Source organism: Dermacentor variabilis, chromosome 2, assembly GCF_050947875.1.
Source record: "Dermacentor variabilis isolate Ectoservices chromosome 2, ASM5094787v1, whole genome shotgun sequence".
Classification (NCBI taxonomy): Eukaryota; Metazoa; Arthropoda; class Arachnida; order Ixodida; family Ixodidae; genus Dermacentor; species Dermacentor variabilis.
This window is the reverse complement of record NC_134569.1, coordinates 229,005,157-229,017,564: the sequence shown is the minus strand read 5'-3', so window position 1 is coordinate 229,017,564 and position 12,408 is coordinate 229,005,157. Positions and strand designations below refer to the sequence as shown.

The 12,408-nt window shown below is 46.1% G+C and overlaps 1 protein-coding gene across 1 annotated transcript in view; it reads left to right on the top strand.

The window, feature by feature from the left end:
* Window positions 1–12,408, top strand: part of LOC142570716 (ABC transporter G family member 23-like) — an 80,722-nt gene that overhangs the window by 67,813 nt on the left and 501 nt on the right. Inside the window, exon 7 of the mRNA XM_075679061.1 lies at window positions 4,329–4,494. Coding sequence (XP_075535176.1) covers window positions 4,329–4,494 — 166 coding nt within the window. The remainder of the gene's footprint in view (window positions 1–4,328; window positions 4,495–12,408) is intronic.

Here is a 12,408-nt window from a genome sequence, read left to right as displayed (position 1 = left end):
TTTTTCTTTATTCTTTTTGCTTTACGCTTGAGGTGAATGATGCTTCTCGTCATCCATGGTGTATGTTTATGCACCTTCTTACGTTTAAACGGCATAAAGTTTTCAATGCAGTAGAAGCATATGCGTTTAAATTGGTCCCACAAACTGCAAACATCCGTATTAACAAAATCTGTTAGACAAGTTTCTAGGTGGTCGATAATGCGTGCATCACGGGCACGTGTATAGTCTTTCACATAATGAAAGGACGGGTTTGCAGTCTGCGAAAGCGGCACCAGGGGAATAGAAACTGAGACAAGGCATTGATCAGACAGCCCTTGATCAATTACAACGGTGGATGCACCGAAATCACGAGGAATAAACACCAAATCTAAAACAGATTTAGAGGCGCCTTGATAATGCGTTGGTTCATGAACTAATTGTACCAAATTATGTGCGAGCATTATGTCAAACACAGTATATGTATGATTCGTATTGGTTGAAAAGGTATCAAAACGTTCCCAGTCTATTCCAGGCAGATCAAAATCGCCAATCAAAAGAACTTAGCTGTACTGGTATTTAGACATATGTACCTTTAATTTGAGTAAGTATTCAAGAGGTGAGTCAGGCGGTCTATATAATGCGTATAGGATGAATGAGTGGCCCCACAAGTTCCGGTACATCCTCCAGCAAGACAGCGTCAAATTTCTGTTGGATCAGAACGGCCACACCACCTCCCCTTGATTGCCTTTCCTTACGAAAAATCGTATACAAAGGCGGGAAAATGTCGTCATCATTCACTTGTTCATGTAACTACGTCTCAGTTATTACGGTAATGTGAGGATCGTACTGCAGCAGCAAAACTTCAAGGGGCCCCGTTTTATTCATAATACTACGGGCGTTAAAATTTAAGAGACGGAGTTGCTTGTCGTGCGCATGCACATTACGTCAAGGTTTTGACGGTTGAGGGGTGGTGCTTTTGTAGCTTGTCATTTTCACCAGCCTGTTTTGCACTTCGTCCCAAAAATACATATCCTTATCGATCTTTAGTTTGTGGTGTATCAGGTTGATTCTTTTGCCTTGTTCTATCTCGGCCTTTGCGCTCTTCCAGAGCAGACTGCGCTTTCTTAACGTTGTTTTAGAATAATCATTCTTAATAAAGATATTTGAGCCCTTCAGTTTGCTTGCGTTTTTCAGTATTTGTTTCTTTTCCTTGAAGTCTTCCAGGTGTACTATTACAGGCCGCTTTCCCACCTGCTTACCAAGTCGATGAACACGCCCAACAGATTCGCATTTAACCTCGAGTTTGTCGTGAAAAATACCTTTTACAACCTTGAGCTTTAGTTCCTCTTCTGAATCTACGGAGGTCTCAGGTATAACATGAATAATTAAATTAGAGCGCCTGCTATGGTCTTCGAGGTCTGTTAGCTTTTTAGCTTGAAAAGACATCACGTGTTCAAACGATTTCAGTGTGGCTTGCAAATGATCAGTATTTTCATGCTGCACTAAGCGCTCAGACACCATATTTTCAACAGAACGCCTAAAGTCGTGCATCTGTTCTTTCAGTTTAGCAAAATCAGTCCTTATTTCTAATAGTTCCTTGCGAATTTCTGTCTGACCTTGAAGTAGTTGCTCGTACAGTTCCTTCTGGGTAGGTCCTGGGTTTTCCTCGACATCGCCGCAAATTAGTAATTTGCAAACGACAAAGCAGTCATACGCTATTACAAAACAACGCCGTGGGCACGGCAGAACCACTAAGCCTCGACAATCACTACGTATTGAACTAGAGCTGGGACTAACCTGCAGTAAGCAGAGAAGCGTTCCGTTTAGCGACATGGCGGCTTTGGATCCGCCGTGCCCACAGAAGACGAAATCATGCCGGTCTGCTTTTATAGCGGCGCCAAGCGATGACGTCACACTGTGGTACTTGAAAGGATAGGCCAGTAGAGTTGCGCCGCCGGATGACGACAGCGTTGAAAATGAAGGGCCTTTGTTGATCAGCTGGCTGTTGTCACAAGACACGTCAAGTGGGCGCGCGCATCCAGAAGCAGTGAAGCCAAGAAAAACCTGCAGTAAGCAGAGAAGCGTTCCGTTTAGCGACATGGCGGCTTTGGATCCGCCGTTTCAGAAAGGGACGCTGCACTAAGACAGCACTTCTAGCTCAGAAGGAAGAAATATTAAACAATTTTGAGAATAAGTTAATGACGTTGGGTATACTCTTAGACTTTAGCAAAGCCTTTGATCGAGTCAACCATCCAATATTGTTGGATAAGTTAGAGCATTATAGGTTTCGTGGCACAACACTACAACTTATTAAATCTTACTTGAGTGCGCGCCATCAATACGTCGAACTAAATAAGCATAAATCTCACCTACGGTCTATTGAATTTGGAGTTCCACAGGGTAGCATAGTGGGACCAATTCTCTTTCTTTTCTATATTAATTATATTGTAAAAATATTTGAGGATTGTAGGTATGTTATTGATGCCTATGATTGCTCGGTACTTTTTAAGGGAAAAAATTGATATTGTAAGACAAAAGGGAAGTGCGTTCTTTCACAGCTTGCAGATATGGTGCCAGGACAATGGGCTCATTCTTAATGAGTCAAAAACCAAGTGTTTGTCGTTTCGCTCCCCAGGCACCTTAGAAAACATAGACGACCATATTGCTCTCGGGCCATTCAAAATTAAAATAGAAAAGTTTGTTAAAATTCTAGGTGTCATTTTCGCAGAAAATATGTTTTGGAATGAACATATGAAAACTTTATTACCAAAATTAAGTAGAGCCGCCGGTGTATTAAGCCAGACCCGTCACACTTTTCCAGTCAACATTAAAAAGATGTTATATTTTTCACTCTTTAACTCTCGCTTACATTACTGAATGCTCATATGGGGAAACACGACAACATCAAACTTGCAGAAACTCTTCCTTGCTCAGAAAAAAGCACTTAGATCAATAGAAAATTCCTCGTTCTCAGAACACACAGAGCCAATCTTTCATAGGCGTAAAATTCTAAAAATCCACAATATATACAAGTATAAACTATTAAGAACATATAAAAACTCCACATTAGGTAGGGCGGAATTATTTGAAGAATTATCAAATCTAAGGAAAAGTACAATTTCCTACCCAGTCCGATAAGAACCGCCATACTACGTTCCTTTCTTGCGCACCCATTAAGGGAAAGAAAAACTTGACTACACTCTAGCAACTACACTAAATGAGCTAGACCGGAAAAATGTGGACGTTCTGACCCTTACTAACAAAACCTTATTTAACCTGTTTGTTTGACTGTATTAAAACGGCTTATACTTCTAATTGTTCGTTTTGACTTGCTTAATACAGCAGCTTTCTTTGTCCTGCGCACAAATCCGACAATTATGTTAGTTTGGTCATGACGGGCAGTCAATACTCTGTGGCAGATATAGACTTCACCGGCAGTTATGTCTTCTTGAATAAGATCACCGATTTTCGTGACCGCTACGAGTGGTTCAACATCAGGTGGAACACCCTTATGTTCCAGATTATTGCTCAATTTCCTCCATCCTGCGGTGCAGTCCATCATTTTCAGCTTTGAGCTACTCGTTTACCCTTGTTACTTACTTAATGTCTTCTCTATAGTCTTTCACTTCCTTCAAGGCATCTTTTATATCTCAAAGTTCCTTTCACAATTCACGTCGTAAGTCTTCAATAGCTTTAGCGGTATCGCGCGCATCCTGCGACGTAGCGAGCCATGGCAAATAAAATCCCTAGCAAAGCATCAGATACAGAACGGGGCGTCCAACAGCAGTGCACAGCTGGCGAAATTTAACTGCTGCAAAATGCAACAGGAAATTTCTCAACTGAAAGAGGCGTTGTTTTAGTATTATGCTAAGGTGTACTGCTGCCGGAATGTTGACGACTTTTTTGCAGCGTGTCTTTGTAGCAGCGGTGAACCGTAGCCCTCTGGTGATGCGGAGCTTACGACGTCGGTGCAGACAACACGTCCTGCTATACCAGCTCCGGAGTGTCAGGCAGCGTCGACGATGTATCGGCAGTAGGCGAACCTGAATGAGGCGTAGATTTAGCATGCGATGCTAAGGTGCACCGCTGCCGGACTGTCAATTGAATGTGCGAACATTAGACCTGTTATAAAAAAATGATGTTAAAAACGCCCGTTATAACAACTAGCGCCTTGATATAGTTTCATTTCTGCACAGTGAAAAAGAAACACGCAATAATGTATTGGTAGTTTAAAGCATAATCCATGTGATTCTAGCAGACGAAGGCACAGTTTGGAGGGCATTGCCTGTGGATCTCATATTTTTTTTAGCGCACAGCGAACCACTGTCCCTGTGGCTTGTGTGTCGCAGCACCATCGTATTCCAGCTCGTGATGCCATCATGCGTCGGCGTGGTCTTCTGTCTTTTCGTGGGCGGCAACCCGACCAGCCTTCCCATGGCGGTGGTCTGCGATGAACTGCAGGGCAGCTACTCGAAGGCTTTCCTCTCGTTCATCGATCCGGACATCATCGACCAGGTATGCGATAGCGCACGATGGGTACGTGGAAGGTTTCGGATAGGCATTTAATTGGATAGGATAGGATAGGAATTTAATTGAATTGGCCTAAAATTTGTTTGTCCACCCTGCCAGCATACGGGAGTGGGAGTTGAGGCAAAAAGCTACATGGCCTGAAAAAAGCTCTCTGCTCGTGTTACAATGTGACACGCGCACCGATGAACACGACTACAAAACAATATTACAGCTGTAGACGTTTCAAGGAAAATAAGCTACAGGTTTTATATAGCAGGAAAACTCTGACATAAATCTTCCTATACGTTACCAAAGTTCACAAATGTATGTGAACTCAGAAGAAACTGACCTGTTGAAGTTGTATATTTATTCGATTTTGGCACATATGCATACCTGGGTACATTTACCGGGCAGAAAGAGATCCCATAAAGAAACAGTATAGCGGCGCCCCCTTTAACATGTTACATAGAATACCAATACTGCTAAACAGCAAGAACAGTACTAGTAAAAAAGTTACATTTGAAATACCAGCAGCTCACGTATTTACACAAGAAGCACTGCAGAACATGGCAAATCAGTTCTGTGGAATCCCGCAAGGTGGAGGAAGAATCATGAAAGAGAGAAACTGTCATTCACCCGAATTTATCACGAAGCTACGAAGGAAACCCATACGGGTTTGTAAAAAAGAAAGCTTCGCAGTTGAAAAAATCGTCGTGGTCCGGGATTCGAACGCAGGACCAATGCCTTTCCGGGGCGGTTGCTCTGCATCTGACCTAACCAGGAGGCTAGCAGATCACAGCGCGATGGCGGATTAATCGACAACGCGAATCACTTCACCTACCCGAATGTAGCACGAAGCTACATTCGGGAAGCTACAAAGGAAGCCCATACTGGGTTCCCACTTTATCCACCTGAAAGGAGCACGAAGCAACAATAGGTGGTTTGAGTTGTCCATTAAGTGCCCATGAAAAAAATTGTAGGCCAAAACAAAAAACTCCCGATGCAGCTCTATGTTGCTCAATACGTGCCACATAAGTGTGTTTTTGCGAGTGTGAAAGAAGCTCGCGATTACACGCAAAATTGCCGCGCGACTGGCTGCTCGAGGCACTTAAATTGCGTGTATTAGCGGTTTTTTTTACCTCTACAATTTTCTCACTTACACTTTTCATGAAATTATAATATTTGAAAAGTTAATTCAGGCTAGTTATGCAATTCGGCCGAATGCAAAAAATATGAGTATTTCCAAGCGATGGCAGACAACAGTAGCTCGGTTCTGACCAGCTAAGCGGTATTTGCATATATTTAAATCCTGGTGCGTGATAGTTGGGACACCCTGTATATTGTGTCTGTTTCTGCTAATGTTGTGCACTGCGCAGCAGTCACTTTGGCCAGTGCTAACGGCATCTTTAAAGAACTTATATAACCTTTCTGCAAGCTTTAAGCATTGTATACGATGTCTGTTATTTAGGATATCATCAACAGCCGCGGGCGATTTCGCACGGTTTAGTAATCGATGTAGCTGTTTCCAACTTGTCAAGCATTCCTGTTGACACAGGGCCTGTATATACCTGCTTTTTTCACTCTTCAGGAAAGGCATTAGCTGATTGCGGCACTGCTTAAAATTTTCTAGGTCTATGATTGACATTGTTCAACGAAATTTTTGAACAATCTTGTTTTGCACTTTATTCTTCTCCGACGCTCACGAATTATCCATGGCTTACGGCCTTTGCCACGTTTTTTTATCCGGGAAGTTTTGGTGAAGCACTCATGATAAATACGTTGTTACGGTTTACTTTGTGTGGTCATGGATGGAATGGAGGCCAGGGGCCTGAGGCATGACGTGCCTGATCGTCACGCTCGTCAAGATGAAAAGACTTGTCCATTGGCTGCGTGCGACAGGATTATGCACCAGTAAAAATCCTACTCTCTCCATAGTCCGTTCACTACCTCCACGCCAGGGAGTGGTTACTCTCCGTATTCCTGTGTGAGCTGACCAGACGTGACCTCCGCTCACCACCTCTACACCAGAGAGTGGTTTATCTCCGTATTGCTCTGCGTGAGCTGACCTGACGTGACCTCCGCTCACCAACTATACAACAGGGAGTGGTTTATCTCCGTATTGCTCTGCGTGAGCTGACCCCACGTGACCTCTGCTCACCAACTATACACCAGGGAGTGGTTTATCTCCTTATTGCTCTGCGTGAGCTGACCAGACGCGACCTCCGCTTACCACCTCTACACCAGGGAGTGGTTTATCTCCGTATTGCTCTGCGTGAGCTGACCCGACGTGACCTCCGCTCACCAACTATACAACAGGGAGTGGTTTATCTCCGTATTGCTCTGCGTGAGCTGACCCCACGTGACCTCTGCTCACCAACTATACACCAGGGAGTGGTTTATCTCCGTATTGCTCTGCGTGAGCTGACCAGACGTGACCTCCGCTTACCACATCTGCACCAGGGAGTGGTTTATCTCCGTATTGCTCTGCGTGCGCTGACCCGACGTGACCTCCGCTCACCACCTCTACATAAGAGAGTGGTTTATCTCCATATTCCTTTGTGTGAACTGACCCGTGATGACCTAAACTCACCGTCTCTACACCAGGGAATGGTTTCTCTCCATATTCCTTTGTGTGAACTGACCCGTCATGACCTACACTCACCACCTGTACGTTAGGGTGCTGTTTATCTCCGTAATTCATCTGTTTGAGCTGACCCGACGCGACCTACACTCACACCTCTACACCAGGGAATGATTTCTCTCCGTATTCCTTTTTGTGAGCTGACCCTTCATGACCTACACTCACCACCTCAAAACCAGGGAGTGGTTTCTCTCCGTATTGCATTGTGTGAGCTGACCCGTTATGACCTAGACTCAACACATCTACACCAGGGTGTGGTTTCTCTCCGTATTCCTTTGCGTAAGCTGACCCGTCATGACCTACACTCACCACCTCTACATCAGGGAGTGGTTTCTCTCCGTATTCCTTTGTGTGTGCTGGCCCCTCATGACCTACACTCACGGCCTCTACGCCAGGGAGTGGTTTCTCTCCGTATTCGTTTTTGCTAGATGACCAGTCATGACCTACACTCACCACCTCTACACCAGGGAGTGGTTTATCTCCTTATTCCTTTTTGTGAGCTGACCCTTCATGACCTACACTCACCACCTCTAAACCAGGAAGCAGTTTCTCTCCGTATTGCTTTGTGTGAGCTGACCCGTCATCACCTACCACCTCTACACCAGGGAGTGGTTTCTCTCCGTATTCCTTTGTGTGAGCTGACCCGTCATCACCTACACTCACCACCTCTACACCAGGGAGTGGTTTCTCTCCGTATTCCTTTGTGTGAGCTGACCCTTCATGACCTACACTCACCACCTCGAAACCAGGGAGTGGTTTCTCTCCGTATTGCTTTTTGTGAGCTGACCCTTCATGACCTACACTCACCACCTCAAAACCAGGGAGTGGTTTCTCTCCGTATTGCTTTGTGTGAGCTGACCCATCATGACCTAGACTCAACACATCTACACCAGGGTGTGGTTTCTCTCCGTATTCCTTTGCGTGAGCTGACCCGTCATGGCCTACACTCACCACCTCTACATCAGGGAGTGGTTTCTCTCCGTATTCCTTTGTGTGAGCTGACCGTTCATGACCTACACTCACCACCTCAAAACCAGGGAGTGGTTTCTCTCCGTATTGCTTTGTGTGAGCTGACCCGTCATGACCTAGACTCAACACATCTACACCAGGGTGTGGTTTCTCTCCGTATTCCTTCGCGTGAGCTGACCCGTCATGACCTACACTACCCACCTCTACATCAGGGAGTGGTTTCTCTCCGTATTCCTTTTTGTGAGCTGACCCTTCATGACCTACACTCACCACCTCAAAACCAGGGAGTGGTTTCTCTCCGTATTGCTTTGCGTGAGCTGACCCGTCATGACCTAGACTCAACACATCTACACCAGGGTGTGGTTTCTCTCCGTATTCCTTCGCGTGACCTGACCCGTCATGACCTACACTCACCACCTCTACATCAGGGAGTGGTTTCTCTCCGTGTTCCTTTGTGTGTTCTGGCCCCTCATGACCTACACTCACGGCCTCTACGCCAGGGAGTGGTTTCTCTCCGTATTCCTTTTTTCTAGATGACCAGTCATGACCTACACTCACCACCTCTGCACCAGGGAGTGGTTTCTCTCCGTATTCCTTTTTGTGAGCGGACCATTCACGACCCACACTCACCACCTCTAAACCAGGAAGCAGTTTCTCTCCGTATTCCTTTTTGTGAGCGGACCATTCACGACCCACACTCACCACCTCTAAACCAGGAAGCAGTTTCTCTCCGTATTCCTTTTTGTGAGCTGACCCTTCATGACCTACACTCACCACCTCAAAACCAGGGAGTGGTTTCTCTCCGTATTGGTTTGTGTGAGCTGACCCGTCATGACCTAGACTCCAACACATCTACACCAGGGTGTGGTTTCTCTCCGTATTCCTTTGCGTGAGCTGACCCGTCATGACCTACACTCACCACCTCTACATCAGGGAGTGGTTTCTCTCCGTGTTCCTTTGTGTGTGCTGGCCCCTCATGACCTACACTCACGGCCTCTACGCCAGGGAGTGGTTTCTCTCCGTATTCCTTTTTTCTAGATGACCAGTCATGACCTACACTCACCACCTCTACACCAGGGAGTGGTTTCTCTCCGTATTGCTTTTTGTGAGCTGACCCTTCATGACCTACACTCACCACCTCAAAACCAGGGAGTGGTTTCTCTCCGTATTGGTTTGTGTGAGCTGACCCGTCATGACCTAGACTCCAACACATCTACACCAGGGTGTGGTTTCTCTCCGTATTGCTTTGTGTGAGCTGACCCGTCACGACCTACACTCACCACCTCTAAACCAGGGAGCGGTTTCTCTCCGTATTCCTTTTTGTGAGCTGACCCGTCATCACCTACCACCTCTACACCAGGGAGTGGTTTCTCTCCGTATTGCTTTTTGTGAGCTGACCCTTCATGACCTACACTCACCACCTCAAAACCAGGGAGTGGTTTCTCTCCGTATTGGTTTGTGTGAGCTGACCCGTCATGACCTAGACTCCAACACATCTACACCAGGGTGTGGTTTCTCTCCGTATTGCTTTGTGTGAGCTGACCCGTCACGACCTACACTCACCACCTCTAAACCAGGGAGCGGTTTCTCTCCGTATTCCTTTTTGTGAGCTGACCCGTCATCACCTACCACCTCTACACCAGGGAGTGGTTTCTCTCCGTATTGCTTTTTGTGAGCTGACCCTTCATGACCTACACTCACCACCTCAAAACCAGGGAGTGGTTTCTCTCCGTATTGGTTTGTGTGAGCTGACCCGTCATGACCTAGACTCCAACACATCTACACCAGGGTGTGGTTTCTCTCCGTATTGCTTTGTGTGAGCTGACCCGTCACGACCTACACTCACCACCTCTAAACCAGGGAGCGGTTTCTCTCCGTATTCCTTTTTGTGAGCTGACCCGTCATCACCTACCACCTCTACACCAGGGAGTGGTTTCTCTCCGTATTGCTTTTTGTGAGCTGACCCTTCATGACCTACACTCACCACCTCAAAACCAGGGAGTGGTTTCTCTCCGTATTGGTTTGTGTGAGCTGACCCGTCATGACCTAGACTCCAACACATCTGCACCAGGGTGTGGTTTCTCTCCGTATAGCTTTGTGTGAGATGGCCCGTCATGACCTACACTCACCACCTCTTCACCACGGAATGGTTTCTCTCCGTATTCCTTTTTGTGAGCTGACCCTTCATGACCTACACTCACCACCTCTAAACCAGGGAGTGGTTTCTCTCCGTATTCCTTTGCGTGAGCTGACCCTTCATGACCTACACTCACCACCTCTAAACCAGGGAGTGGTTTCTCTCCGTATTCCTTTTTGCTAGCTGACCCTTCATGACCTACACTCACCACTTCTACACCAGGGAGTGGTTTCTCTCCGTATTCCTCTGTGTTGGTTGACCAGTGTGCTGACAAGGTCCTCTACCAGGAAGCGAGAGACAATGTGGTTGCCAAGATGGTGTAAAGTGTAGGAGAGTCAGCGAGACGCCACGAACACATATTCTCTAGACTTGCGTACAGGAGCACGCACGCCGAACGTTGCTGTACTTTTTCTCTTGGAGCGCACCGCTCATCCGTAAGCACCAATAAAATTATGTTATTTGTTTTTACATCATCTCGTCCTCCCTGCCGGACTCTCTCTCATGGTCAACCTGGTTCGAGCTCTATGCAGACGCTATTGAAAACCCCTTCTTCGTGTTGTTACCTGCTCTGCTGAGCTTGAACGTGGAATAACGTTCGAAAGTGGAAATAAATGCCTGATAAGTCTCATCGGCTATTTCTCCACGTGTTTCTTCGCGTCATGTTTAACTTGAAGTCGTAAAAAAGGAATCCTAAATCTTCAACGTAATATTCTGGACTGTTACTATTAAATCTGCTCCTGGTTGGACTGATGTGTCTGTTCTTGAACGACTAAATAAATGAAAAAAATGTAAGGGGCGTGACCCTTGCAGGCCATTATTTGATGATGTTTCAAATATCGCTGAAACTTTGTGGCATTACGCACGGTCTTCGCTTTCATTCCCTCATGTTTTCCGCATGCGTGCATATATTGCACTATTTTGCAATAGAAGAGACCTCTTATTTCTTGGCAGTTCGAGTACTACTTGTAAACTAAACAGGTACCGCTAACTCATTTGAGCAGCAGATGCCGCTATTTTGGTGCAATATTTCTATCATTAGTAAACTGACTACACTTGCTAGTCGTACACAGCACCTCCTTTAGGTAGTGAATGCAGTTACCGGCGCCGCTACTAACGGTCCTCACTCGAAGACTAGTTTCGTTAAGTTGAGCACAAGAAGTTACTAGCTTTTGATTAGTAACTGATGCGATTTCCTATCTAAGAGCGACCAGCCGACAGACGGCAGCGCATTTACGCTGCCGCGTCCGAGCACCAGCTGCATTGGTCGGACAAAGCAGCTCGCCAGGCAAGCCCAGCACTGTGCCACGAGCGCCTACCCGGAAAGGCCGATCGCTATGACAATAGTATAAGCGCCCAGGTGAGAATACAGCCTTTCCGAGTGCCCAGGGAACAATGCAGCCTTCGCTTTGTGCCCCGCTTCTTTGGTCTCGTTTGCTTCGTGTTTGTCAACGTCTTGTGTCACTACAAGGCTGTGACACAAAGCTAAGGTTATGAAACACCACAACCTTAAGTTTGTGTCTGGTATCGTTTGTTTCATGATTAGAATGTGCAGCACGATTAGACTGTGACAGGAAAGGAAGACGACACACACAGCCCTACTTTCAACTAGGCTTACTTTTTTAACGTTTTCGCAAGTACACGATGTATATAAATATCGCCTGAATCGAAATCAAAACAATAATATTGTTGCAAGATGGAGACAAGCCCAAACGTTGTTTATGCGAGGCGAATGCTGAAGGCACCGGTTTATACTAGAACATGGCGGCGGAATCTCCTCAGGACTTCTTCGTCCTCGTATCTTGTCTGCCTGTCCATGTTTCGCATCGCGACAATATCATACGTTGATTTTCGTCGTCGTCTCTAATCGCGCACTGCAAATTCTAATTATGTATCTGAATCCGCAAACGTGTTTCCCTTTCCGCAACGCCAAGTGTCCATCTTAGTTAGCTACTTAGGCATAGTACTTCCGGGACGCGAAACATGCGGAAGGAAAAGAACACAAGCGAGTACTCGCCTGTGTGCATTCTCCTTCGCTACTTGTCATTTATATTCCTCAGGTATGGCAGAGTGACTGAAGATCCCTGAAAGCATGCAGACAAGAGCTAGGAAATAGCATTGCGCAACACGACGGAAGACTAAAGCCAAACGTATTGGCCCAACACGTACTCGTCTC